General features: G+C 36.1%; 1 protein-coding gene across 6 annotated transcripts in view; it reads left to right on the forward strand.

The window, feature by feature from the left end:
• Nucleotides 1-24924, forward strand: part of LOC138708069 (mediator of RNA polymerase II transcription subunit 26-like) — a 52456-nt gene extending 27532 nt beyond the window's left edge. For all 6 annotated transcript variants that reach the window (XM_069838204.1, XM_069838208.1, XM_069838205.1 and 3 more), the window contains exons 2-3: nt 9154-9228; nt 20615-24924. In XM_069838204.1, the coding sequence (XP_069694305.1) occupies nt 9154-9228; nt 20615-22366 (1827 nt within the window). In that variant the 3' untranslated portion in view covers nt 22367-24924. The remainder of the gene's footprint in view (nt 1-9153; nt 9229-20614) is intronic.
• Nucleotides 24925-25304: the final 380 nt, after the last annotated feature.

Below are 25304 nucleotides of genomic sequence, written 5' to 3' on the forward strand. Positions count from 1 at the left end.
TGTGGAAGATAGTTGATATATGGCGTGTGGTAATTAAGAGTTAAAGGACTGTGTAAGAAGCAGGTTATGACCCTTTGTAATAATTGGTGGTATCTCAGCTTTTGCCTGATGTTCATAATAATCATTATAATTGTGAAACCACGAAAAAACCAAGTCAGGACAGCTGACATTAGTAATAGAACTTATGTCCTTTCAAATACAAGATGGGTGCTTTCTAACCACGACACCACTGTGCTCAGTACATTGATATAAATGTTTTATGTATATAAGATAGCATCATCATTATAGGCCATGACATATCAGTCCCATGTACCCGACGCCTTTACTCCCAAAGGAAAAAACTTAAGGTACTTATTCCCATTATGACTCGATTAAGAGAGAAATTTTATATAATATTCTTATTGAATTTGGTATCCCCAAGAAACTATTTCGTTTAATTAAAATGTGTCAGTGAAACATACAGGAGAGTCCATATAGGTCAGTTTCTGTATGATGTTTTTCCAATTCACTGTGGGCTAAAGCAAGGAGATGCACTGTTACCTTTACTTTTAAACTTTACTCTAGAATATGCTATTAGGAAGGTTCAGGATAACAGAGGGGGTTTGGAATTGAATGGGTTACAGCAGCTACTTGTCTGTGCGGATGACGTGATTATGTTAGGAGAAAATTCACCAACGTTTAGGGAATTTTACTTGGAGCAAGTAAAGAGATAGGTTTGGAAGTAAATCCCGAAAAGACAAAGTATATGATTATGTCTCGTGACTAGAATATAGTATGAAATGGAAATATAAAAATTGAAAATTTATTCTTCGAAGAGGTGGAAAAATTCAAATATCCTGCAGCAACAGTAACAAATATAAATGACACTCGGGTTAAGTCCATATGTGGAACAGTGGAGGAGTGCTGCCAAAACTCTCAGAGCATTCTCGGATTCCACTCAGCTTCTTGTTAAATTGAGTACTAGTTCTTTCGTGGGGATAAAAGTTGGTCAGAGTGTGGTACTGACCACACCAACTGATTCTAGTGTCGAGGCCATGAAAAAATAGAGCTGTATCTTTGTACCCCTGTATGCCATCAAGGCATGTAAAGGGGATACCTTTGTCTTTACAGTCATATATTGTTGAGACGCCTGACTGGAAAACAAAAAAATTATTTCGGTTGAATGAAGAACAATTTATCTTCACAATCTCATCATTTCTCACATTGCAAAGCCGAAATTAAATTGGAGGAAGCTGATTAGAATAAGTGAGGAATAGCTTTAGGTCTCAGGTAAATACTTAATTAAGTTATGTTATGTATGTAATCACTGTAATGTATTCTGTATCAAATCTTGAGTTGCACGAGATGTTTCTATTTTATATCTGTACCTGCTAATTTCTTCCCTCATTATTCATATGGTGAACATAAAGAACAATAGCACCACTGTGATCAGAAGCAATGAAATGATGGACGATTTCGAGTGGCAGGAAACAAAAATAAGATATTATTATTAAAATTATTTAGATGCAATTGGTCGATCTGGTTGGCGCAGTTGGTATAGTGCTGGCCTTCTATGCTCGAGGTTGCAAGTTCAATCCTGGGCCAGGTCGATGGCATTTAAGTGTGCTTAAATGCGACAGGCTTATGTTAGTAGATTTATAACTCGTGCGGGACAAAACTCCGGCATACCAGCGATGCTCATATAACCTCGGCAGTTGCAAGCGTCGTTAAATAAAACATAACATTTCAATTAGATGCAATTATTTCGGTTATTTAAACCGAAGCTTGTGCTAAGCTAACCTGCATTTGTTGTGGAGGTTACATCTCAAGGTGAATGTGAAGTTTTGGTGTAATGCTGATGGTAATGGTGAGGGGAAACAGGAGAACTCAGAAAATTCCTTCAACACCATATTTGTTGAACACAAATTCCATCCTAAGCCAGATAAAAATCGAACATGTATTACCATAGTAGAAGGCAGAGAGCCTAACCCCTCAGCTATGGGCAAGATAGGACAGAATTAAAAAGTACCAAATAATGGAATCTCGTGTGTCAATGTCGCGGAGGTACTAAAAGTTGCCTTTTCCACAAGTATAGGGAGTTGTATTTTCAAGTGCTGGTGAATATCTTAAAAAATTCACACCAGTGATCCATTTTGTAGATTGAGATGTTGAATATAATACCTTCTCAAATCGAATGCTTTAACCTATTCTGCAGAGAAGTTACTACAAGGATTAATATGTATGTTCTATGCCCTGTGCATTCAAAAACTTTATTACTGACTGCACTTCATTCGTGGCGGGAGCTGGAATAGCGTCCATCTTCAACCAATACAACGAAGCTACTGAGAGCACTCGGAAAGTTCCACTAGTGCCTGTGGCATGCCAGGACATTACTCTATCACATACACACAGTCGCTTCGCGCAACATATGGTTTGCTAGCTGTGGGACGAGTGGGAAAGTTACTTTATGGACGTGCCTCGTATGTATTATTTATCAAGTATGTTGGTATTCTTAATTAAACTAACTTAAATTAATTTTAAATTCGTTTATATTGTAATCTTTTTTTTTTAACTGAGAAAAATCATTTCAACTGCTACCAAAGGAAATCCTGTCACTTTCATGTGTACCCTTAAATCGACTGTTTACATGGGTCCTCCCCATCCTTTACCACAGACTCAATTGACTGCAGTGGCTGTGATGCAAACCTGTGATCTTAGGCACAATGTGCTAGCTGGACATATCTTATGAAGGTTAAGGAGCTAAAAACTTAAACATGTCTATTACTGTAACTTACCATTTTCCATACTCTCTACATTATTTACATTTATATTTTAAATTATTTTTGTACAGTTTACAGTACCTATGATAGAAGTTCTGGCTGATACTTCTGTTATCAGGCAGTATATCTCACTTTATATGTATCAGAGGAAAAACAGTTGTTGTGTAGGCCTACATCTAAGTCTGATTAGTGATATGTTATTAGTCGACAATGTATGCAATGGAGGGGGATAGGAACTGACCACCCTATTCTATTATCTCTTGGCTTAGATGCCTCACTAGTGGTGCTTTATTGGTGTCACTTATGAGGTTCTAATCAGTCAACATACATCAATTACAAATCTGAGTTAAAAACGGGTCATTTTTTTTTTTTGCCTCATGATGTGTGCTCGAAAAGACTGCCACCAACATTTGGTGTTTGAATTTGTTATTAACATTAATTAAATTTATATTTATTATTTAATTTAACATTTACATTGTCACATTACAAAACATGATATGAGTCAACAACAGATCCTTTGATGCCATTCTCAGCAAGTACAGTACATAAGTGTAAAATAAATGTGAGTCGTAAATGAAGGTAATACGGAAAATAGTAAATGATAATTTAATACACATGTTTAAGCTCTTATCTCGTTATTCTGATTTTTCAGATTCCAAGTTCCCTCAAAATGTGCTGTAGGGCATCTCTCTTTTCTTGTATATTTTATGTTCGCTTTTACTGAACCACTCTGTATATCGTGAATTTCAAGTTAACTTTTTAATTATCACCTTTAATTCGAGAAAAATTCGTTCTGGCACCGGGAATCGAACCTGGGACCTCTCAGCTCTGCGCACTGAGCGCTCTTTTCAACTGAGCTATGTCGGGACATGATTCACGGTGCCGGTTGAACTTTTCTCAATGTAATGTTCATGAGTTCAACTGGACCATGGATCGTGTCCCGGCATAGCTCAGTTGGAAAGAGCGCTCAGTGCGCAGAGCTGAGAGGTCCCGGGTTTGGTTCCCAGTGCCGGAACGAATTTTTCTCGAATTAAAGGTGATAATACACATTGACCACTTCATAGTAGTCGTGATAATATGATATATGATATATTTCGTCACAGCACTTCTTTACATGTAATGGTGTACCTCACATTTCTGTATCCGGTGTCACCATTAACATATTTTTACAGTAACACATTATTTGAGTACACGTCTACACAAATACAATTACACTATGTACCTTTTTTTGTTATTTGGTCAAACTCTCCTTCAATATTTCTCCTACATTTCATTTGCTATTCTCTATTTGTTCATTAATCCTAATATATCTAATATTCCATACTACTTTCACACCCCCTTTATCCTCTAACTACTATTCACTAAAATCTCAATTTCAATTTTTCTCTATAAATTATCATATTGAATTATTTGTTCTATTTGTTCTTTGACCTTTTCTCCTATCTTTCTCTTATATTCATTTACTGTCCCAACGTTCAAATGTTAGTACTAATTTTATGCTGTCACTTGTTCACTTCTCTTAACCCTTTCTCACTATTTTCTCTCATTCCTATTTGCGCTCACTTTCACTTTCTCACTATTCTGCTTACACTTAATCCATTGACACTATTCTCACTTCCTATAAATGCTTATATTCTACACGTCTGCTTATACACATTCTCTCTCTCTCCTATACTTCTCGATCTTTTACAGATCCACTTTACTTGCACTTTTTGATCACATCCCCACATTTCTTAATCATATCTAATATCTCTGCCATATCCTCAGCTGTCGCAGGTTCTGACCTTTCTTTACTGTTCGTCTCTGCCTTATTTCTATCTCTGTCTTTCTTTCTATTTATTTCTTCTTCTATTCCTCTTTTATTTCCCCCCTCCCCTTATGCTTTCACTTTCACATATTAGATTTCCACTTACACTTGCACCCTTATTCTTTGCACTACTTTCTTCCCTATCACTTCCTGACTCTTGGTAGTCGTGATAATATTCAATGAGGGTGGCGAGACCTCATATGTTGAATATGTGATGTATAACTTTTTAATGTTTGAGTATCTTAATAAAACCTAAGTTTTCAACAAATCATAAAATTTGTTAAAAGGAAAATGGAGAGATGATCAGTAATAAAAGAAACTGAGGATAAGGAGTTTCCTGAATAGCAGTGGCGTCTGATAGTATTTTATACTGGGTGAGCAGTAAGCAATGAAAAATTAAAACATTACGGTACAAAGAAGAGTACAGTAATAAATAAATGCAAGTTTTTTATAGCACAAAATTGAATGTAGCTTACCTAATCCTTAATGAATGATAAATGATGATAATAATAATAATAATAATAATAATAATAATAATAATAATAATAAAGAAACATTTCTTTCTATGGAGGCACTCGTAACAGGAATTAATAGAATGAGTTCACAGAGTTTTACTACCTCTCCTGATAATGCATTCAGTTGGTTTGATTTGATGAAAACTAATAGTTCACTAACATTTTTTTTTACGCAGGTCGTCGGAAATATATGTGACAGTTAATTGAGATCGAAGAGCTGGGAAATCAAACATGTTGGGGTAACTGGTTTTAAGGAATCGAAACTGATCTTGGGGACAGGGAACATTTTTTATTCTGATCTAAATTAATGGGATTAATGAGTTCCAAGAAGCATACAGAATCAAGATTATTGAACGTGTTGTTGAGCTGTTGCAAAATAAAATTGTATCAATAATTTAACAAAACAGGTATTTATAGGATGTCTTAATAAGTTATCAAGTACTTTATTTACACTTGATCTTTTTCTGTCTGGTTCATTTACATCCCCTCTTAATTCTATTGCGCCCCATATTTCTTCAAAGTTCTCACATTTTGTTTCAAGTTCAATTTTCAGCTCTTTGACTTTATTTACACATAATCAATATGACGAGACATTTTTTTGCAATATAGAGAACAAAACGTCAGTAAGAGGGAAAATACTTCTAAATACTGTCAACATAAAATAGAAGTTGAAGTCCTTCAATTAAACTAAAAATTCATGGGCTAAAATCAATGCCTTGTGATCCCACTTTTCATCAGGATCATTTACTTAAATAATATTAGCTGGTCGCGACATTCCAAAACTGTTCCTACTAATTGTAAAAAATAATAATAATAATTGCCAGTCCATTCAAAGTTAAGAGGAATACTCTGCAGTCTTTGATAATAGAAGCCGACTGTGACAACATTAAGTTCAGTTCAAAGACGTTATAGTATGGAATTCAACATAATTTCCCCTATTTGAAGAATATCTGTCCTCATTGTGACCTGAAAGCTTGTTCTTGTTTCCCAAAAACAAACAACATCGATAAAACATTTCATGATGCCTCTGTTTCCACTAACAAGTCCATTATGCTTTTGGTCACTCACTTATTTTTGGTTATCAGTCATTTATCTATCCTAAATGTACCAAAAGTTTTTTTTTTTTTATGCAGGTGATTCTGAGGAAGACTACTTTTTATAGCATTGCGCACATTGTTCATATTATATCCTTCGAAAAAAGGAAGGCAAGGTCAGCAGTATAATTTTTTAATTTAAGAAAACCAGTCATTGTCATATAAATTAGAATTAAAATGTCTGAAGCAAGTTTTAACTTCGTTGCAAATATTTAATTGAGGAGTTGGACGATCTTTCTGCAAAATTAATGTTTTGTTTTCAAACAACTGAGAAGAAAAATTACACCGAGGAAGATCACATAATATTACACAGTCACATTTAGCTGGAGGTCCGGTATCCATCCCCATTTCGAACAATCAATGCTGCCACTACAAAAATCAGTTCATGCAATTGCATTCCTCAATGCCCTACTACAGCACCGTAGTTCACTGTAACACTAGTTCAGTTTATCACTAAATAAGATAAAAAAAACTGTTACAAACACTCACGAAACACAATATATGATGTTAACCATAAATATTTTTGTAAAAGAAAACATTCATTTCTGATAGGGTGTAGATTCAATCTCATTAAACCGAACAAGACCTTCTTTGCGTGCAAAAGAAAAGCAGTTCAAAGCTTTGCTTCCTGCTTCCAACCAACGAAACAGCATGGGAGCTTGGAAGGGGAAAGCGGGGTGAATGAGACTCGGTTGCGGTAGGGATTTTTCGGCGAGACACACAGTCCTGGATGGTGGTGATAATACTAAGGAATACCGTAGGTTCTAAGATATGGCATGGACTTTGGCCCAATGGAGGACACTCGCTGCAAACTGGATAGCAAAAATGACTTCTTTCATATTTTATATCAATTCACTGGATATTCTGTACAAAATAATACGTTCATCTCACCATTTTCTTTCTCATAAATTTAGGGTATGCACTGCTTACCTTGCTTCTATGGAATATACGCCACTGCAGTGAATAGTTGTTAATTTCATGAAGAGAAGATGTGACAGAGAGTCGGAATTGCACAGAGATATAGGAGACAGAATAGCAAAATATACAAACAGGGGAACTCGTCTGGGAAAGGTACAATACCTAACTGTGGAACTTGCAAAGTTTTCGAACAAAAATGCATGTTTTATTAAAGATGGTATGGCAGGAAAATGAGATGAAAAAATGGAGCACTGCTATAGCCTTCAATCAGGCATGTGTTAGTGTCACTGGAGATAGACTGCTATGAAATAATTTGGGATACCAAGAAAATTGTTCAGCTAATAAAGATGGTTTAATTATACTAGAGCTAGAGCCTAGAGTCAAGGTCCATATAAATAAATCCAGGGGGGAACTAGCTATAATCGAAGATTGCAAGTCCTTGCTTATGAAGATAATGGTATTTTATAGATATTAATAGCACAAAAGCTGACTAAGCTGGAAGCAACAGCATGAAGAGTAGAGGTGACTGAGTGAGAAGAAAGCCATCTGATTTGTATGAGTAAAAGTAGCAGATATGCAAATAGGCATTTCATTCAAATGAACCAGTGCCAATTTTAAAAAGTTGATATATTTAAATACTGTGGAATTCAACATGAAAGAGACAGCTTAAGATCATATGAAATCAGTACTGTAAAATGGGGTGACTTGATATGCTGGGGGAGGGGGGGAGACTTGATACGTTTTGTAGGTTGATGTTTCCTTCGAAACATCAACCTACAAAACGTATCAAGTCCCCCAGCATATAAAACAGGGTGATTACATATGCTGAGGGGACTTTATACATTTTGTAGATTGATGTTTCAGTTCAAGTCACCCTGTTTTACGGTAGCTAAAACTTTACTTGATATACATTTAATAAATTTTGGGTGTTTACAACTGTAGATGAAAATTACTGGGGCATGTAGGAAGAAATAATCATTAAGAGGAGAGGTACACCTTCTGCTAGTTTTAACTTTACTGCTAATTCAACATTTTTTCCTCAGAATCTGTACTAACAAAAATTGGCATGCTTACTATAAATTATTTGTACATTACTAAGCAATATAACGTTTTTGAAAGCCTAATAGTTATTTTTTTTTTTTAGTTATGAAATTTTATTGAGTATTTTGTTCGTCTAGACAGAGTTTACATAACTCAAAAAGTACTTGAGATATTTTAATGAGACTTTGCATACATGCATATTTCTTCCACGCGAACATACTCTAAAATCTTTAATGTAGAATGTACAGTTCATCTAAAAAATAATATTGATTTTTTTTTTAATTCGGTATGAAAATATTACTTTCTAAAAATAAACTATACATTCTACATTAAGGATTGTAGAGAATGTTGTTCACATGAGAGAACTATATATGCATGTAAAGTTTTATTAAAATATCTTACTGTAAGTACTTTTGGGATTATCATGTAATGTCTGTCCAGTTGATACATCGCAAATTTTCATATTTAAAAAAAAGTTTTCTAAAACATTAAAATTGCTTATATGTACAGGTATTTATCATGCCAATTTTTATTTCCAAAGGTCATATAGATTTTGAGAAAAAAATGTTGAAATATGCTCTCCTCTTAAAAGTATAGGGGGCAGTTTTGTTAATGGGAGTATGGAGAATGCATACAAATTGAGTTATATATGTATATGTATTAAGTCGCAGAAATACAGCAAGTCAAACTGTGTTTACTGGGCTGTCTAAAGTTACTAAAGAGTGAAAAGAAGACCAAGGTTCTGCAAAAACTAGCACCACGAAGCAGTACTGGTAGTGACTTGTTAGATAAAATTTATCCTAATAAAAGCTTTATAGTGGTTCAATTCTTGTCATTAGGCCAGCCTTAATTTAAGTGGGAAATGCTCTCAAAAGTAATGTAAACTATATCATTGCTTTGTGATTATGTTTATAATAATCTTACGTTGCTTCTTACAGTCGATTGGATAAAGAAAAATAGACGTCGGGTGTATCAGGAGCATAAGTTTGTTCAATGTTGATAGAGTATGTGTGTTTCAGGTTGTGGACATGGCTACAGTGGTCGAGATCATTGCCATCTTGGAAAGAACTGTCATCACAAAGGAGGCACTCGAGGTAAACTTATCTAGATTATGTAGGTGCACAGTGTGGTGCTGACAAAAGATGTACAATCAGAATCTTGCTTAGAATGAGAAACATTCGTTACATAACGATTTTTTATTGTTCTAAATGCAAGATATTATTCTGAAAGGCAATTGAATAATATATGTCAGGAATATTAAGTTTCACATTTTAGTGGAAAGAGAGAGAGAGAGAGAGAGAGAGAGAGAGAGAGAGAGAGAGAGAGAGAGAGAGAGAGAGAGCTAGCGTGCTTGTACACCTAAGGCCAATACTTTAGTCACGATCTAATTATAGTAAAACTTCTGTTAACCTAAATAAAATGGAACTGACTCCATTTTGGGTAATAAATTTATACCCCATTTATACTTATTTATATTTTATTTTTTGGTTCTGATACAATTAATTATGTCTCAGTCAGGTTGCCAACAAGGGGATCTGGCTGGCCATTTACTTTTTAGTCTAACAATTCATCCCCTTATTAAGGAATTTATTAGTGAACTTAACCTTTTTTACTTAGATGATGGTTGCTTAAATGGGACCCCTTCAGATGTTTTGCAAGATCTTAATAAAATCGTTCAATTTGATTCAACTATTGGGTTAGAACTTAATCCTGATAAATGTGAAATTTATTTTTGTTCTAAATTTACTCAATCTGTTTTCTCTTTTCAAAAACTTGCTCCGGGTATTTTACTAATGTCAAAATCAAATTTAACAATTCTTAGATCTCCCGTCTTTTTGGAAGCTGCCAATCACATCGCTGAACAAAATAATTTCTTTGCAATATTTCATCGATCATTTGAAACTAATACATCCTCATATTTCTTATTTTCTTCTTAAAAACTGTTTTCTAATCCCTAAGATGACTTACTTTATGCGTACTACTCCTTTATGGCTTCCATCTTACCTACATAAAGCTGATGCTCTTTTTTGATTCAGTTTGGAAATGATCCTAAGTTTATGTTTTACCAAGCCTCTCTCCCAATTAAACTTGGTGGTGTGGGCCTTTGGAAACTTTCTGATGTTTGTATACCTGCTTTTCTTTCTTCTGCCTTTGGGGTTTTCCGTTGCATCAAATCGCTTTTTCCTTTATTCAGTGATGCAGCTGAAATATGCCATGTGCGTGATGCTCTGACTAGTTGGTATACTTCCTCACAAACCACTCATCCTCCTGCCCATCCTGAATTTCAAAAGCAGTGGGACGTTATTTTTTTCCCCCAAAAATTTTAGATAAACTCATTTCTTCTTTCAAATCTAAACAAGACATTACAATCTCCTAGCTCTTCAAGAGAGTGAGTCTGGAGCTTGGTTATATGCATTACCATCTCTTCACATCAGCACTCTTAATAGATAGTACATCCTTTAAAATCGCAATGGGTTTATGCCTTGGTTGTAAACCCTACCAGCCACACCGATGTATTTGCAGAGGAATTGCTGATATTTACGGCCATCATGCACTCAGTTGTGTGAGAAGCAAGGGTCGCATTTCCAGACATACATCACTCAATGATATCATTAAAAGATCTCGGACTTCTTGTGGCATCCTGTCTCTTTTGGAACCACCAGGTATTAGTCGCACGGATGGTAAATGACCCGATGGTCTCACCTTAATTCCATGGTCTAGAGAAAAATCTTTAATTTGGTACTCCATTTCCATTGACACTCTAGCTCCATCTCTCTCTTGCCGAATACCTCCAAATGTGCAGCATCTGCTGCGGAATTAGCCATGAAGAAAAAAGTCAATAAATATGATCATCTTTTAGACAATTATATATTTATTCCCTTTGCTGTGGAGACCTTCGTTCCTTGGAATCATGACGCTAAAGTTTTGGTATCTCAAATCGGCCAAATTTTGATCTCCTTTACTGATGATCGCCGTTGCACTACTTATTTGCGTCAACGTATAAGTATTGCTATTCAATGCGGAAATGCAATGAGCGTTTTAGGTACTCTCCCCGAATCCAGCCCTTTGGACAAACTCTTTCTTCTGTAAAATTTATTAAGTATTCTGTGTGTTAAGAAAGATCATATTCTAATCAATGGCATTTGAAAGTAGTCAGTGTCTGATTACATACAGTTTTTATTACCTAATTCTATGTTAAGTTTGGTGCGCAACGCAAGCAACAATGTCAAGCACACCATATGCAAAAGTTTACAGCACTACAAGTACAAGATCATTTAAGGGTAAAAATAGCCCACAAAAAAAAAAAGCGAAATGGACGGAAAAACTAGACCACAGAATAGAGAAAAAGATGAAACGAAAAAAAATACTAACAAGAATTCTAGAGGAGATCAGAGATATCAAACACCAAAACACGGAATTTAGAGAGGACACAAAGAAAGAACTAGAGGCATTAAGAAGTGAAATGAAGCAGAGAGACGAAACATGGAACCAAGATAAGGAGAAAATAGAAGCAAAAATAATGGATGTGGGAAATGACACAGATCAAAAAATAAGAGAAATGGAAGAGCGCATGATGGAATTAGAGAACAAAGAAGAGAGATGGCATGAAAGGGAAGGAAGGAGCAATATCATAATTAAAAGTAAAGACATCGAGGACAATAAAGAGAAAACAAGAGAGGCAATAGAAAACATATTTAACAAAATGGAAATCACCACTGATTTCACAGAGATGAATTACATAAAGAGGGCTAGTAAGAATGAGGATGAAGAGCATAGAGGACAAAGCCAGTGTCGTGAGAAACAAAAGAAATCTAATAGATGAAGAGCATTACATAGAAGACGACATGACAAAGAAAGAAAGAGAAATACAAGTAGCCATATGCAAGAAAGCAAGAGAGGTACGTGACAAAGAAAATGAAATAAAAATAGGCTTTCAGAAAATTTGTATCAATGGACAATGGGGAAACGTCCAGAAAAGCAGCCAAAAATCCGCCAGAGCCCAGAGGGGATGGAAAACGCGACGAGGAATTAGAATCGAGAAGTAACAGTCCAAACACAACACAGGGAAGGCAGACCAGAAAACAGTCACAAGAACAATACATAAGAATTGCCACACTAAATATCTGCTCACTCATGGGAGAGGAAAGAATAGTAGAACTAGAAGAAGCTGTAAAAAACAGAGTTCGACATAATAGGCCTGAGTGAAGTGAGAGTGAAGGAAATGCCCTCATAGAGTTAAGAAGTGGACAACAGTTGAGTTACACAGGAACAGCGGGAGGTCAGAAAGGGGTCAGCTTTCTGATATCGGACCGTATAAAGCGCCACATCACAGAAGTGTCAGGACTTTCAGAAAGAATAACAGTAGCAAAAATGAACATCAAAGTGTAATCACAATAATACAAGTATATGTGCCAACATCAAACTACCCCAACGAAAACATGGAGAGGTTCTACAAGGAACTAGAAGATGCACTAAACACACATAGGTCGACCTGCAACTTCATTATTGGAGATTTTAACGCAAAAATCGGAAAAAAGCAGGACAGAAGTGAAGCACAAGTGGGCCCATATGGTTTGGGGGAAAGAAACCAGAGAGGTACAAGGCTAATCCAATTCGCCGCAAGGCAAAATATGAAAATAATGAACAGCTTCTTCAAGAAAAAACAACAAGACCGATGGATATGGAGGAGCCCAAATGGAAAAGTAAAGAATGAGATTGACTACATACTAAGTGAAAGAATGCACGTGATGAAGGATGTAGGAACTGTGAAGGGCCTAAGTTCGACACTGATCATAGAATGGTAAGAGCCTCAATACAGATAAGAAAAAAGGAAATGAGGAGAAAAAAATTCCAGAACACACGACTCAAGACGAAGTATTAAATCAAAACACATTCCAGAAAAAGCTAAAAGAAAACCTAGCATCCACCACTACTGCAACTATCAGGGATGTAAAAAAGACATATTCGGCTATTGAGGAAAGCATACTAAAAGCCACAGAGAAAACAGTGATACCAAACAGAGCCAGAATCAAGGCAGAAAGGCTCAGTGAAAGTACCCACCAATTAATAAAGAGGAGAAGTGAAGCATAGATCAAGAGTGAGGAGAGCGAGGACAACCTGAAGCTATATATAGAATTAAACAAAGAAACGAGGCTGACAATAAGAAAAGATTTAAAGAAATACAAGATGGAAGTGGTGATGGCCGAAATGAACGAGACGAAATCCATCAGGAAAATAAAGAAAGAAATAAAGCAAGGATCACCACTAGTGAAACAGTTGTGCAATAGTGCAAGACATCCAGAGAAGGCATAGTAGAGGTTGCCACAACATTCTATGAAGAACTCTACCGGAGCACCCTGGAGAACGACAATAGTGACCTAAGACAGTTCGTGGACAAACCCTTAAAGGAAGTCGCACAGGTCCCCCCAATACTAAGGAGCAAAACAAGAAAAGCAATTGCAGAGATGAAAAATGGGAAAGCCCCAGGAAGAGACAGGATAACAAATGAGTTTTTGAAAATGGGAGGTGAGGAGCTGGAAAAAACCCTTAACGCACATCTATAATGATATTCTAATGACAGAGATCATACCCCAGCAATGGCTCAAAAGTATCATCATTCTCTTACACAAGAAGGGCTCCAGAGAGGACATCAGCAACTACCGTCCAATATCCCTGATGTCGAACGTCTACAAGATATTCTCAAAAATCATAAGAAGAATGAATCACAACATAGAGGAGAATCAACCTGTGGAACAAGCGGGATTTCGAACGGGCTACTCAACAATCGACCATTTGCAGGTACTAACACAAATTATGGAAAAATCGGAGGAGTTCAGCCAAAGGATCTACCTGGCATTCGACTTCCAGAAGGCATTCGACACAGTGAAGCATGTACCATTGCTAACAACACTACATATCCAAGGAGCAGAGGAGAAGTACATTAGAATACTAGCGAAAATGTACAGAAACACCACTGCAAACATACAATTGGACAGGCAGGGTGGGGAATTCCAGATACAAAGAGGAGTAAGGCAGGGAGATATAATTTCACCAAGACTCTTTATATGCCTTCTAGAAGAGTTATTTAGAAATATTACAGGAGACTACGGTATCAACATAGATGGGACAAAACTATCAAATCTATGATTCGCAGATGATATCGTGCTCTTCAACACCAAAGAAGAACTACAAGAGTACATATGGGAATTAAGTGAAGTTAGTGAAAAAGCAGGCCTAAAAATGAATTTACAGAAGACTAAGATCATGACATCATGTGGAAGAAATCGTAGAACTAGCACCCCAACAACCCAATAGAATATGTGCAGGAAATTGTATACCTGGGCCAGACCGTATCGTTCTCGAGAAGCACAAGCAAAGAAGTAGTGAGACGCATAGCGGCAGCATGGGCAAAATTTTGGACACTGAAATTTATATTGTTAGAAAAGTCATACAGCCTAGAGATTAAGAGACATGTCATGAATATGTGCATATTACCAGCACTAGTGTACGGCTCACAAACATGGAGCACCACAAAGAGAGAGAGAACCATGTTACAAGTATGCCAAAGCAGAATGGAGAGAAAGATACTAGGCGTCACATGGAGGGACAGAATGCGAAATGAGACTAGGAATAAAAACAAAAATAAATGATGCAGTAACTACCAGCAGAAACCTGAAATGGAGTTAGGCGGGTCACATCATGAGGCTAAACCCCAGCAGATGGACTCAGAAGGCGACAGTCTGGGACCCCAGGTGCGGGCAAAGGAGTGTGTGGCATCAAAGGACACGTTGGGTCGACGATCTCAGGAAGATCTTTGGGAACCGATGGACACAACCACCAGAGAGAGGACAGTGTGGAAGCAAAGTATCAGCATAGCATCGCGGACCAACCCTCATTGAGACAACACATAGAAGAGTGCATCACTGAGGATCAGAGAGCAGCAAGGGAGAAACAAAATGTTACAACTTAAAGGAGGAACCTTCCCGGGATCTCCCTAATCAGCCGCCTTCCTAGGAAGAAGCCCGTGGCCCAAGGGGACATTATGGGCTGAACTTGAACTTGAATAATTTTTTTAAATTTTTAGTTTAAATTTAATCATGCTTATGTTAGCTAAAACAAGGTACTGAGAAATTAATTTGTTGTAAAGTTTTAAGCCGTAGTTGAAGCCATGTTATTTTAGAGTTAAAAATTTAGAAACTAGCTCATAACTTGTGTACATGAAAGCATCACATGTATTAAAAGAAAAGTTTATACAATGCATACAGTACGTAGGTAGTGTTACCAAATATAAATATTCATTCTTCACTGTTTCTTTAAAAAAAAAGTCCGAAATTTACTTTTGGGGTTTTTTGTTCCCATCTTTTTTTGGCAGCAATGTCACTCTGGCTTAATGCTAGGGGTGACTTTGCCAGCTCGCATAAACAATGTGTGTTGTTAACCTTGCATGCATTTCCGTGACCTACCTAGTTACAGCTTTTTGGCTTCATAATTGCTTCTACTTTATTACATTTTGCCCATAAAGTGTTGAAATTAAAAATAAATATAAGTGTAACTTAATCGTGTGTAACTTTGTATTTCACAAATACAATAAATAGTGTAACTTTTTAATTTCTTTACAAAAATTTAGTTACACAACTTACATGTTTCGATTAAACTTTGCTTTTGCTTAATGGAGGTTTTACTGTATAATTTCTACTACTGGATGACTAGATTATCTATGAACTGACAAGCAAACGTTCTGATGGGGGGGCAGATAAAAAAGTTAAATTTTTTCTTCCACCATGAAAATAATGTCAAAAGAAGTGCTTATACAAATTTTGGCCACTCGACTGCAATTACGAGGTCGTCCAGAAAGTGATTTTCCTTGGTCGTTTATAGAAAAAAGCACAATTTCATTTAAATATTTATTGAAACAGATACGGCAATTGTTGCGCTATTTGTCAACATATTCCCCACTGGAATTGAGGCTTTTTCATACCATGGGATCAATTTTTGTGTCGTAGAAGTCAGCCGCCTCAGTCCGGAACCAGCGTTTGACCGCATCTGCACCTCTCTCTGTCGATCCTATGATATGAGAAATGTCTCAATTCTGATGGCAAATATGTTGAAAAATAGCTCAACAAGCTGTGTCCGTTCTAATAAATTTGTCCAATGAAATTGTGTTTTTTCTTTCTGTTAACTGCTCCTGGCGAATTAATTTTTTTACCACCCTCGTAATTGCAGTCGAGTGGCCAAAATTTGTATAAGCACTTCTTTTGACATCATTAACATGGTGGAAGAAAAAAATTTAACTTTTTTATCTGCCCCCATCAGAACGTTTGCTTGTGAGCAACAGGACTTCACTCGTTGGGTGGCTTGTCTTTGGTCAACATGGAGGATATCACGAGCGCAATAACATCCTAAGGTGATTTAATAAACCACTCTGAAAAGCAAGTTTGAATGGTGGGAATGCATTGTAAGCTGTAAATATATACCTAGCTAAAATAGCAAATATCAGTATAAAAACTTTTAATAACATTTATAGTTCACTGGTATAATCCAGAATGTTTTATGGCTTTTAAATGTGGTAGCATTTTAGTAATAGTTGGGAGAAAATTGAAGTAATACAGGATAAATATTGCAAACAAATTTTACAATTCCCTAATGCGGCACCAAGGAGAACAATGTAGAAATGTTGTAATGTAACAGTAAAAGACAAATTATGGCAAGGGTAGCAGAATTCTGGTTTAGAATTTTGAAAATGGAAAATAACGAGATCAGATTTGTTATAGATATTTGGTAACGAATAGTAATAAAATCAATTTGGGTAGCTCTTTGAAGTATTAAATGGATAAAATTGGACTGAAACAACTGTTAAGATAAAAAGTTGTAATGATATAGAAAAACAACAAATGTTTAGCTACATAACAAAACATCACTATAAAATTACAGGGAAGTTAAAATAATGGAGCCAAGAATTACATGCAATAGGAATGTTATATTAGTTTTGCATGGTTTAGTTTGGGAGTGTGGAAATTGAAATGTAATATAGAAAATCATATATATGTTATGTGGCGAAATAGAAGATCTAAACATATTGTTCACATATGTTAAGACAGAATTGTTGCATTCAGTAATGAAATTGTATTAGCCAAAATATCAGGAATTACAAATGAACAGACAAAAATTTCTTAGGAACATGATTTGGGAAAGTGAATGAGAAAAATAAGTTAAAAGAAGTGTAAAATAAATTTTTAAAACTTAAAAATGAGTATGTGTGTTTAAAATGTAAAAACAAATCTACCTATGTAGGTAGAAAGCTTTTTTGGACAAGATATATATTAGTATTTATTTATTTAACCTGATAGAGATAAGGCTGTCAGGCCTTCTCTGCCCCTCTGCCAGGGGATTACAACTACAATATAAAGAATAAAATTACAATTAATATTAAATTTACAATTACAATAAAAATCAAAGTACGAAAAGATTACCTGATTAATGAAAGCTAGACAATTTATCATGGAAGTTAAGAACAAAGAATGTTTTTGTATTTACTGAATTACAAATTAAACCTATACTGTTTTCGCTGTAAGAAAAATCCTAATGTAAACATAAGCACGTTGCTGTCATACCCGTGATTGGCTCCCAGTCGAAACACTCACAAGACGCAGGAAAAAATAGTTCGTATTTGGAAACCACAATCTTGTATTATTTGGAAAAAAGAACGAATTCTAGTTGTTAAATACGATGAAACATTTAACACATGCAAAACGCTGTGTAAAAGAAAAGCTACTTTCACATTTTATGTACTATGAATGCGGATGAATACCAACAGTAATACCGAGGTAGTCTGTTCTTGTAACAAGCTGGCGTCACTTCAGCCCGTAATTGTTCACGTAAGCACGTGGTACTGAAGTATGGCTTCTGCATCCGCAACTGTCCATTGTGAAGACATAACACTTAAAAACAATTTAATTACAGTAATTATAAAGTAAATGTTTCCTAAGCAAACGAATGCACAGTAGTGAGGTTAGGCCTACTTGATGAGTAACGGGAAATGTTTAACATGACACGGAATGTACAACAGTAGGCGGGAACACGTAGGTACTGACTATGGCGCCAAACAGCGGCCAATGAAGCCTCACTTCGGTCACGTGCTATTGTTTACATTAGGATTTTTCTTACAGCGAAAAGATTATAGAATATCAAAATTGTATAGTGATGAAATTACCAGATGTTGAAATATTTTGTGATAGATTAAGAGAACTATTTACAAGAAACCATGTCTGAACAAGTCTCAATTACTGACGAAGTGCCTAATAAGTTTGCATTTGAATTCAATTTTATTTCGACAGTCCCTGAGGCTAGCAGGTAGCGAATTCCAGAGTCTTGGCAGCATTATTGTGAAAGTGGATGAGTATGAGGAGGTGTGATGGGATGGTATTGTTAATATCGTTTCATGGCAAGAGCCATATTTTGAATCACCATGACTACTTCGCAATTTGAAGTTTATAAATATTTTCACATACATTCAAACTGTTGTGGGCAGAAATATGGGGCTAGGGTATTGTCCCCCCCCCCCATGTCAAGGTTAGATAGGTTGTTGTCTTTCTCTAGCAGTAGATATAAAGAAAGCATATTTCTGAGGAGTTATAACAGATTTACTTCCAAATTAATGTACAAATCAAGGTTTATGTAACTATTATGTTTCTAATTATAGGTATTCATTATGGGATTTATCGTTTTTATAGTATGGGTAAGAAAGAGTTGGGGCAAGCTAGGAACATATTCTATTGATTTAATTCAGTTCACTTCATATGACAATGAGTTCGCGAGATATCCATTTCTTTTTTAAAAATATAGAACAAAGTGGAAGTAAATGTATTTCATTTTTGAATCTTGCGTACACCACTTTTAACACTTGAATATAATTAATTGATGAACTTGCTAGTACTATGGATAATAGTTCGTGTTGGTGCATCTGTTATTATTGTGGGTGATAACATTCACCCTACAACTAGTGACCATACAAGTGATAACAAATGTCTTAAATCAGCGTTGGGCATGAGAGCGACTCTGTTAGCCTGCCAGAGCTGTCTCGCTTTGGAAAGCACTTCAATTCCAAACTGGTCCAGAATGCTCATGCAGTGGTCGACTCACATTACAGCTACCTTCCCTGCATTAATATAACAAGAGCCACGATTGTTCTATTCATTCAATCTGTTTGTACATAATAGTTTATAAGGATATTACATCAATCCATTGTACAGTATAGACTTTATAACACTCTTATTAATTTAATGAAATAAACTTCGCTCTATGCATATACACACACACACACACACATACAAATCATTAGACTTATTTACATAATCTGTATGCACAGTGCTTTAACAATTACATAATGATATTAATAATATAAACATTGTAATAAAGGATTACAATCAGAAACACAAAAAGGAAATTAATAATAAACACTCTCTTACACTTTTCTTTTGCATTAATAAACTACTGTAACAAAATCGTACTTCTGTCAGTCTGAAATCAATAAATATTTTCTATACAAACAAAACTCTTTGAAAAACAATAACCAAACTATCTATCTGGTTGTTTTCCGAGACTTATGAAGTCGTTTCATTTGAAGAAGTCCTTCAGTGTTTGGAACAAATGAATTAGCCATGTTCAGTCTCAAAATATAATTTAGGCTTTCATGTGACATACAGCTCCTCAGGCAGGTGCATCTTCAAAGTTTGCTATCCTACTACAGAATCAACCAGTCCACTGACAGTGAGTGATGTACAGTATGCATGCATCACAGCGATCGGGAGAATTTCTCTTTAAAGTAAACAGGGAAGAAATTCTCCATAGGCCTCCACTGAAGATATGTTGAGACGAAAGCAGAATTTCAAAGTAGCATATTGTTCGTCATGTGTCACCTCCATATTGCCGTAGGCAATACTGAACATGTCTCAACTTGCATGCCTCTCAGAGACGGCAACTGCGAGGGACGACCTTGAAACTGGTATCCAGTATGCATTAAGCTATAAAATATCGTAAAGTTAAATTTTAGAGTGATAAATTATGATCGTAAAAATTTACGATCACTCCTTATTGAACAGCTCTCGTATGTATGTATTTGCTTTTTATGCATGTGGACGCATTTGTGTGCTCATGATAAGTGTAAATATTTGTGAATTAGCTAATTTTACCATCTTATTGTGCCCCCCCCCCAAAGGAAATCATTCTATTTCAGCCTATGTGTAACAAAGTGAAATTGTGTTATTTTGGAGGCAGTTTGCCATATGAAACTGCAGTTCTTTTGGGAGGTCCATTTAAAAGGTCTCCATCTTCAAAGTCAGTCACTTGCAATACTGTTTTTATTCCTCTTTTGACAGTGTTGTGGATTGCTACAAATCCTTAATGACATGGTCGATTGTTGCATGATACTACTTTAATATTGTTTGTCGTGTAGTAATATCTGTTTGATATTATTGTTCTTAGACTACTCGTCTGGGGAAATATGTCAACGAACTTCGTCGCAAGACCACTAACGAATTGCTTGCGAGACGGGCTAAGGATTTGGTACGAAGATGGCGTGTCATGATTCAGGAAAACAACAACACAGCTGGGGGTGTTGCAATATGTTCGCACACTCCAGCAGTCCACCAGACAAATGGGACTAATCTCTTACTGCATCAAGTAAGTCCAGCTCTCCGTTCAAATGCGAGTCCCATTCTCTCTTCAAACCGTTGTTACTCACCTTCATTGGGTGTTACAAGTGCAGATATAACAAACCGTTTTGTACCAAATTTTTCCATTTCACCGATGAACTCTAATTCAATGAGTGAGAAGTGTGTGAGCCCCAGTGTCCACTGTACTCAGTCTTCCTCCGTGTCAAATTTAAATGCCAGTCCGAAATTACTTCCACTGACAACTCAAGTCAAACTTCGAAGTGGTTCATCAAACTCTGATCTTCTCGGTCACCAGTATCATCCTAGTGTATTAGTGGATATTGAATCTGTACCCAAGACACATGCTTCAAACAAGAGACTGCGGAAAGAATCACCATCTCCGGAGGACCTGCCATCTAAGAAAATGAGTCGCCCAAATGGTCAGGTGACAAAGGGATTCGAGTTTGTAAAAGCGTGTATGTCCTCGCAGCCAGAGATTCATGGTGATGGCAGCAGGGACAGCACAAGCGGGCTGAGCCAGGCCTCCAGCGGCTGCGAGGTGGTCTTGCCCCACAACAAAGTGCCTATCGAGATTGCTGCTACTACTGCTGCTTCTGCTGCTGTTGTGACAACAGGTACCACTACTGCTACCACGACAACTTGTTCACTATCGACTACTTGCACCTCCACAACGGTGCCACTTCTCGAGACTGCTGACACGGTGACAACCTGTGTGACGACAACTGTGTGCTCCACTAGTGAAGCCGGCACCAGTTCTGGGACTACCACTCCTTCCCCTAAAACTCCTCGTGGTCGAAAAAAGAGTCTGAAGCTGAGGCGTGTGTCTGCCAGTGCATCGGTGACGCACTCTGCCCCCGTGGGCGATATTCTGAAGGAGAAAATAGCGTCAAAAGTTCGGACTCCCAAAGTGAAGACGACGCAGGAGCTAGTGGCCAGCGTGCAGGCCAAAACTGGTGGTGCTAGTGATGAGAACAATCCTAGTCTTGCAAAGTGCATTCTTATGAGTCGGGGAACCTCCACGGATGCCTTAGAAATATCGAGGAACAAAACTGAACACATTGCCAAGTTCCTTCAATCACAATCTCTGCTTCACGCCATCCAGGAAGAAGCTTCTAGTATGTATCTTGCGGCAATGGAAGATTTTAGATTGCGGAAACATTTGGAGGGTCTTCCTGGGGACAATTACAACTCCTCGCCAGCTGAAGTGTCTTCATTGTCTAAGGATATCCTCCAGCAATCCTTGTCTTCTAAGGACTCGCAAAGTGCCAGTGTGGTAGAAGACAGGACTGTGGAGGATATTCTTGCCCAGCTTCCTCCATTGGATGTGGATGCAATATGTTGGAATGAGTGTGATGAGTCTGATACCCCCATTGCAAAGGAAGTCAATGATGAACTTCTTACCAAGTTACACAACCAGCACATAGAAGGACTCAATGGAAATATAAGTGATGGTGTGACTAGTGACAGTGGTGATAACTTCAAGGAGTGGCATGAAATGGTTTCAAAGAAGTCCTATCAGGGAGAATTTCTACATATATTGCCTTACGTTGTAATAGACTAAGTGTTGTGAGGTTAAATGTGTTGGGAGGTTGTGAAGTCAAATAGGTTCTTACCTTACAGAGAAATGTTGTTAATATTGTTAGTTCTTATTATTTATGATACTGGAAACGTTGAAAGACGTAATTCAAATGTAGCATTTTTTTTTGTTTCACTGAAACTTTGAAGATTTTTTTTTATTATCATTGTACGACATCAAGAATGTTCTGTCAAAAATTAAGTTTTTTATACGTATTTTCCCCAGTCTCAAATTAATTTTAATTGTTCTGAGGAATTTTTTCATGCAATGCAGATATTAATTACTGTAATCTTCCACCCTCCTCACTTTCTGAATTAATATTTTTGTAATTTGAGTTAATATTTATACATATGTTGATATACGTTAAGCCCGAATGGTGTATTATGTAGTTTTATATGGACTTCAATTTGTAAGCTGAACAGAACATGTTTGTTAATATTGCAGTTTGTTATGTTTTGAAATTTAAATTTTGAAGTTCTTTTTTCCCCGTAATATGTATAAATATTAAGCAATGTTACTGGAAAGTGAAGTTGGGACTGCACTGGCTCCAGGTTCTACAGTTACTATATGTGACAATTATTTCAGGATGAGCTGTGATATGTCTATGTTCAAATGAGGCTACAGACAGGAAATAGAATATTTATAGTACATTTTTTGTTGAAGTTTGAAAGAAAATGATCTGTTTATGAAATACGAAAATTACAGCACTACTAACAAACAATAAGTTTTCAATTAAAATGCTTTCTGGTTTAAAAATTTATGCGATAGATATAAAAATCCGGTAGATAGATCCATTAGTTGATATGTACAAACTTGAAGTGATTAACACAATTTAATACCAGCAATCACTCAGATTTTAATTTCTGATTTAGACCAATGTGGTGTGCATTGTTACCATTAGGGGGAAATAATAACAACAGGTGTTGTGAAATTCTTATTCAATTTGATCTTTATTCTTCAAATACCTGTTTATATTTTCTGTAATTTTCTAAATTCTAAAGCAGTTCAGTTTCTATGTGTATTAGTTATACATTACTAAAATGTAACATTATACAAGGCTATGGTTCCTATTCATTGAGAAATTTTGTATGCTCAAAGGATACATGTCATGACTTCCAGGTATCATATGCAAAGATAATGCTTAATGATGTATCTTGTCACATTTCATTCATTCTTTCTGCCTCATATGGTACAATACTGAAAACGTCAAAAATGTGTAAGAGAAAATAATTGTTTTACTTTCTGTCTGATACTTTACACAATGACGGTGAGCAGATGAGCAAATAATCGAAACGTAGAACCCAGTGAAAATTTGGTTTAGTGTACAAATACCAAGGTGGAGCAAAGTATATACAGAAAGAGTTTAAAGAGTACTGTTCTGCCCGTAAACCAGGAACGAGGAAGTAGTTTATTTCTGGAGGCAATTTGCGACTTAATTATAGTCATTATTGCAGGCCATATTAAGACTGTTTAAGTTTTTATCTGTGAGTTGACTATTTGTGCACACGTAACGTGTATTACTTTACCTTATTACCAAATGTCTACAATTTCATATATATATTGCTGGAACATTGCTAATGTTCCAGTGGAAATGTGAATAATTATAGAATAATAAGTTCCACACTGCATCTTATAACGAGAAATAACATAATTATAAAATGTATTTACTACATTTTCTATGAAATTTGGAGTATGAGATGAATATACGTTTCATGGCTCATCCTGTAAAGACTGTACTTGGGGAACTCAGTGTCTTAAACGTAAATGAATATATATGCCTGTCTATTGTGACAATGATACCTGTGCTACGGGTGTGATGTAAGTTTGCTTCGTTAAAGTTAATTCAATTGGGCATATAACTGCAAGTGGAAATCAGAAAGTACAAAAGCATAATTTATTACTTTCGTACAGTGCAGGTAATATGTTCACGTTATTATTTTCTGCTGTTGCTACTTTTATGTTCACGTTTCAGAACCCTATATAAGCGCAAAGCATTTGGGAAATAAAAGTTTTAAGTATGTAAAGGTCTCACAGTGAATACGTCATTTGGGTCACATTGTAATGCTAGCAGTGGATAATTTTTCCATGCTCTCTTACAGTTTTCCTAACCCACCACCATTAGGTGCTGCCATCCAGTTCACGTTGTATCATAGTACGTAAATATTGATGCATAAGCTGTATTCAAATAGTAGCAACACAATTTTCTGCTTAAAGATGTGAGAATGTGATCTTGAATTGAATTAATTTATATTTATTAAATGGTTCACTTTTTTTTTTCCTTGTGCCTTCACTTAAATACCTACCTATCCACCCTGTCACCCCACAGGACTTGGGCATGTTGATCATTATAAAGATCTGCTTTCTTCTACAGTGATGGAGATGATTATGCAGTCAGAGGTGATATAATGTGTAAGTGAAGGAAATTCACTGACTAGTGTGCCATAAACCCATCTCTCATTCCATTTTAGAAGTTCATATTGAAACAAAATTTCATTATTTTGTAGAAGGCAAAGTCATCAAATATAATTATGTAATTGCAACTTCTTTCTTCCATTTTTTTCCATCCTTCCTTCCTTCCTTCCAGTGATGGAGTGATACCAACAAAGGAAATCAAATAATGTAGATAAATCTTTCAGATAACTGCTTTGCCACAAACCTCAGAGAATATTCTAGATTAGATCTCTTTCCTTTTGGAGAAAAGCAGCCAAAAACTACAGTTTGGACCTCCTCCTTTGTAAGGTAGAAAAATTTCTTCTCGCATTAGACAGAATTTTACGTTGTAATCTATACTGAAAGGGTTATGTTTTAATATATGCTGAATTCTGTAACTCAAATGCAGACGTCCAAAAACGAGATGAATCGAGGACATGCCCTATTTCTAGTAGAGCAGGTAAAATGATTAGCTAAACTTACCAGTTTAACT

This window comes from Periplaneta americana, chromosome 10 (assembly GCF_040183065.1).
Source record: "Periplaneta americana isolate PAMFEO1 chromosome 10, P.americana_PAMFEO1_priV1, whole genome shotgun sequence".
Taxonomy (NCBI): Eukaryota; Metazoa; Arthropoda; class Insecta; order Blattodea; family Blattidae; genus Periplaneta; species Periplaneta americana.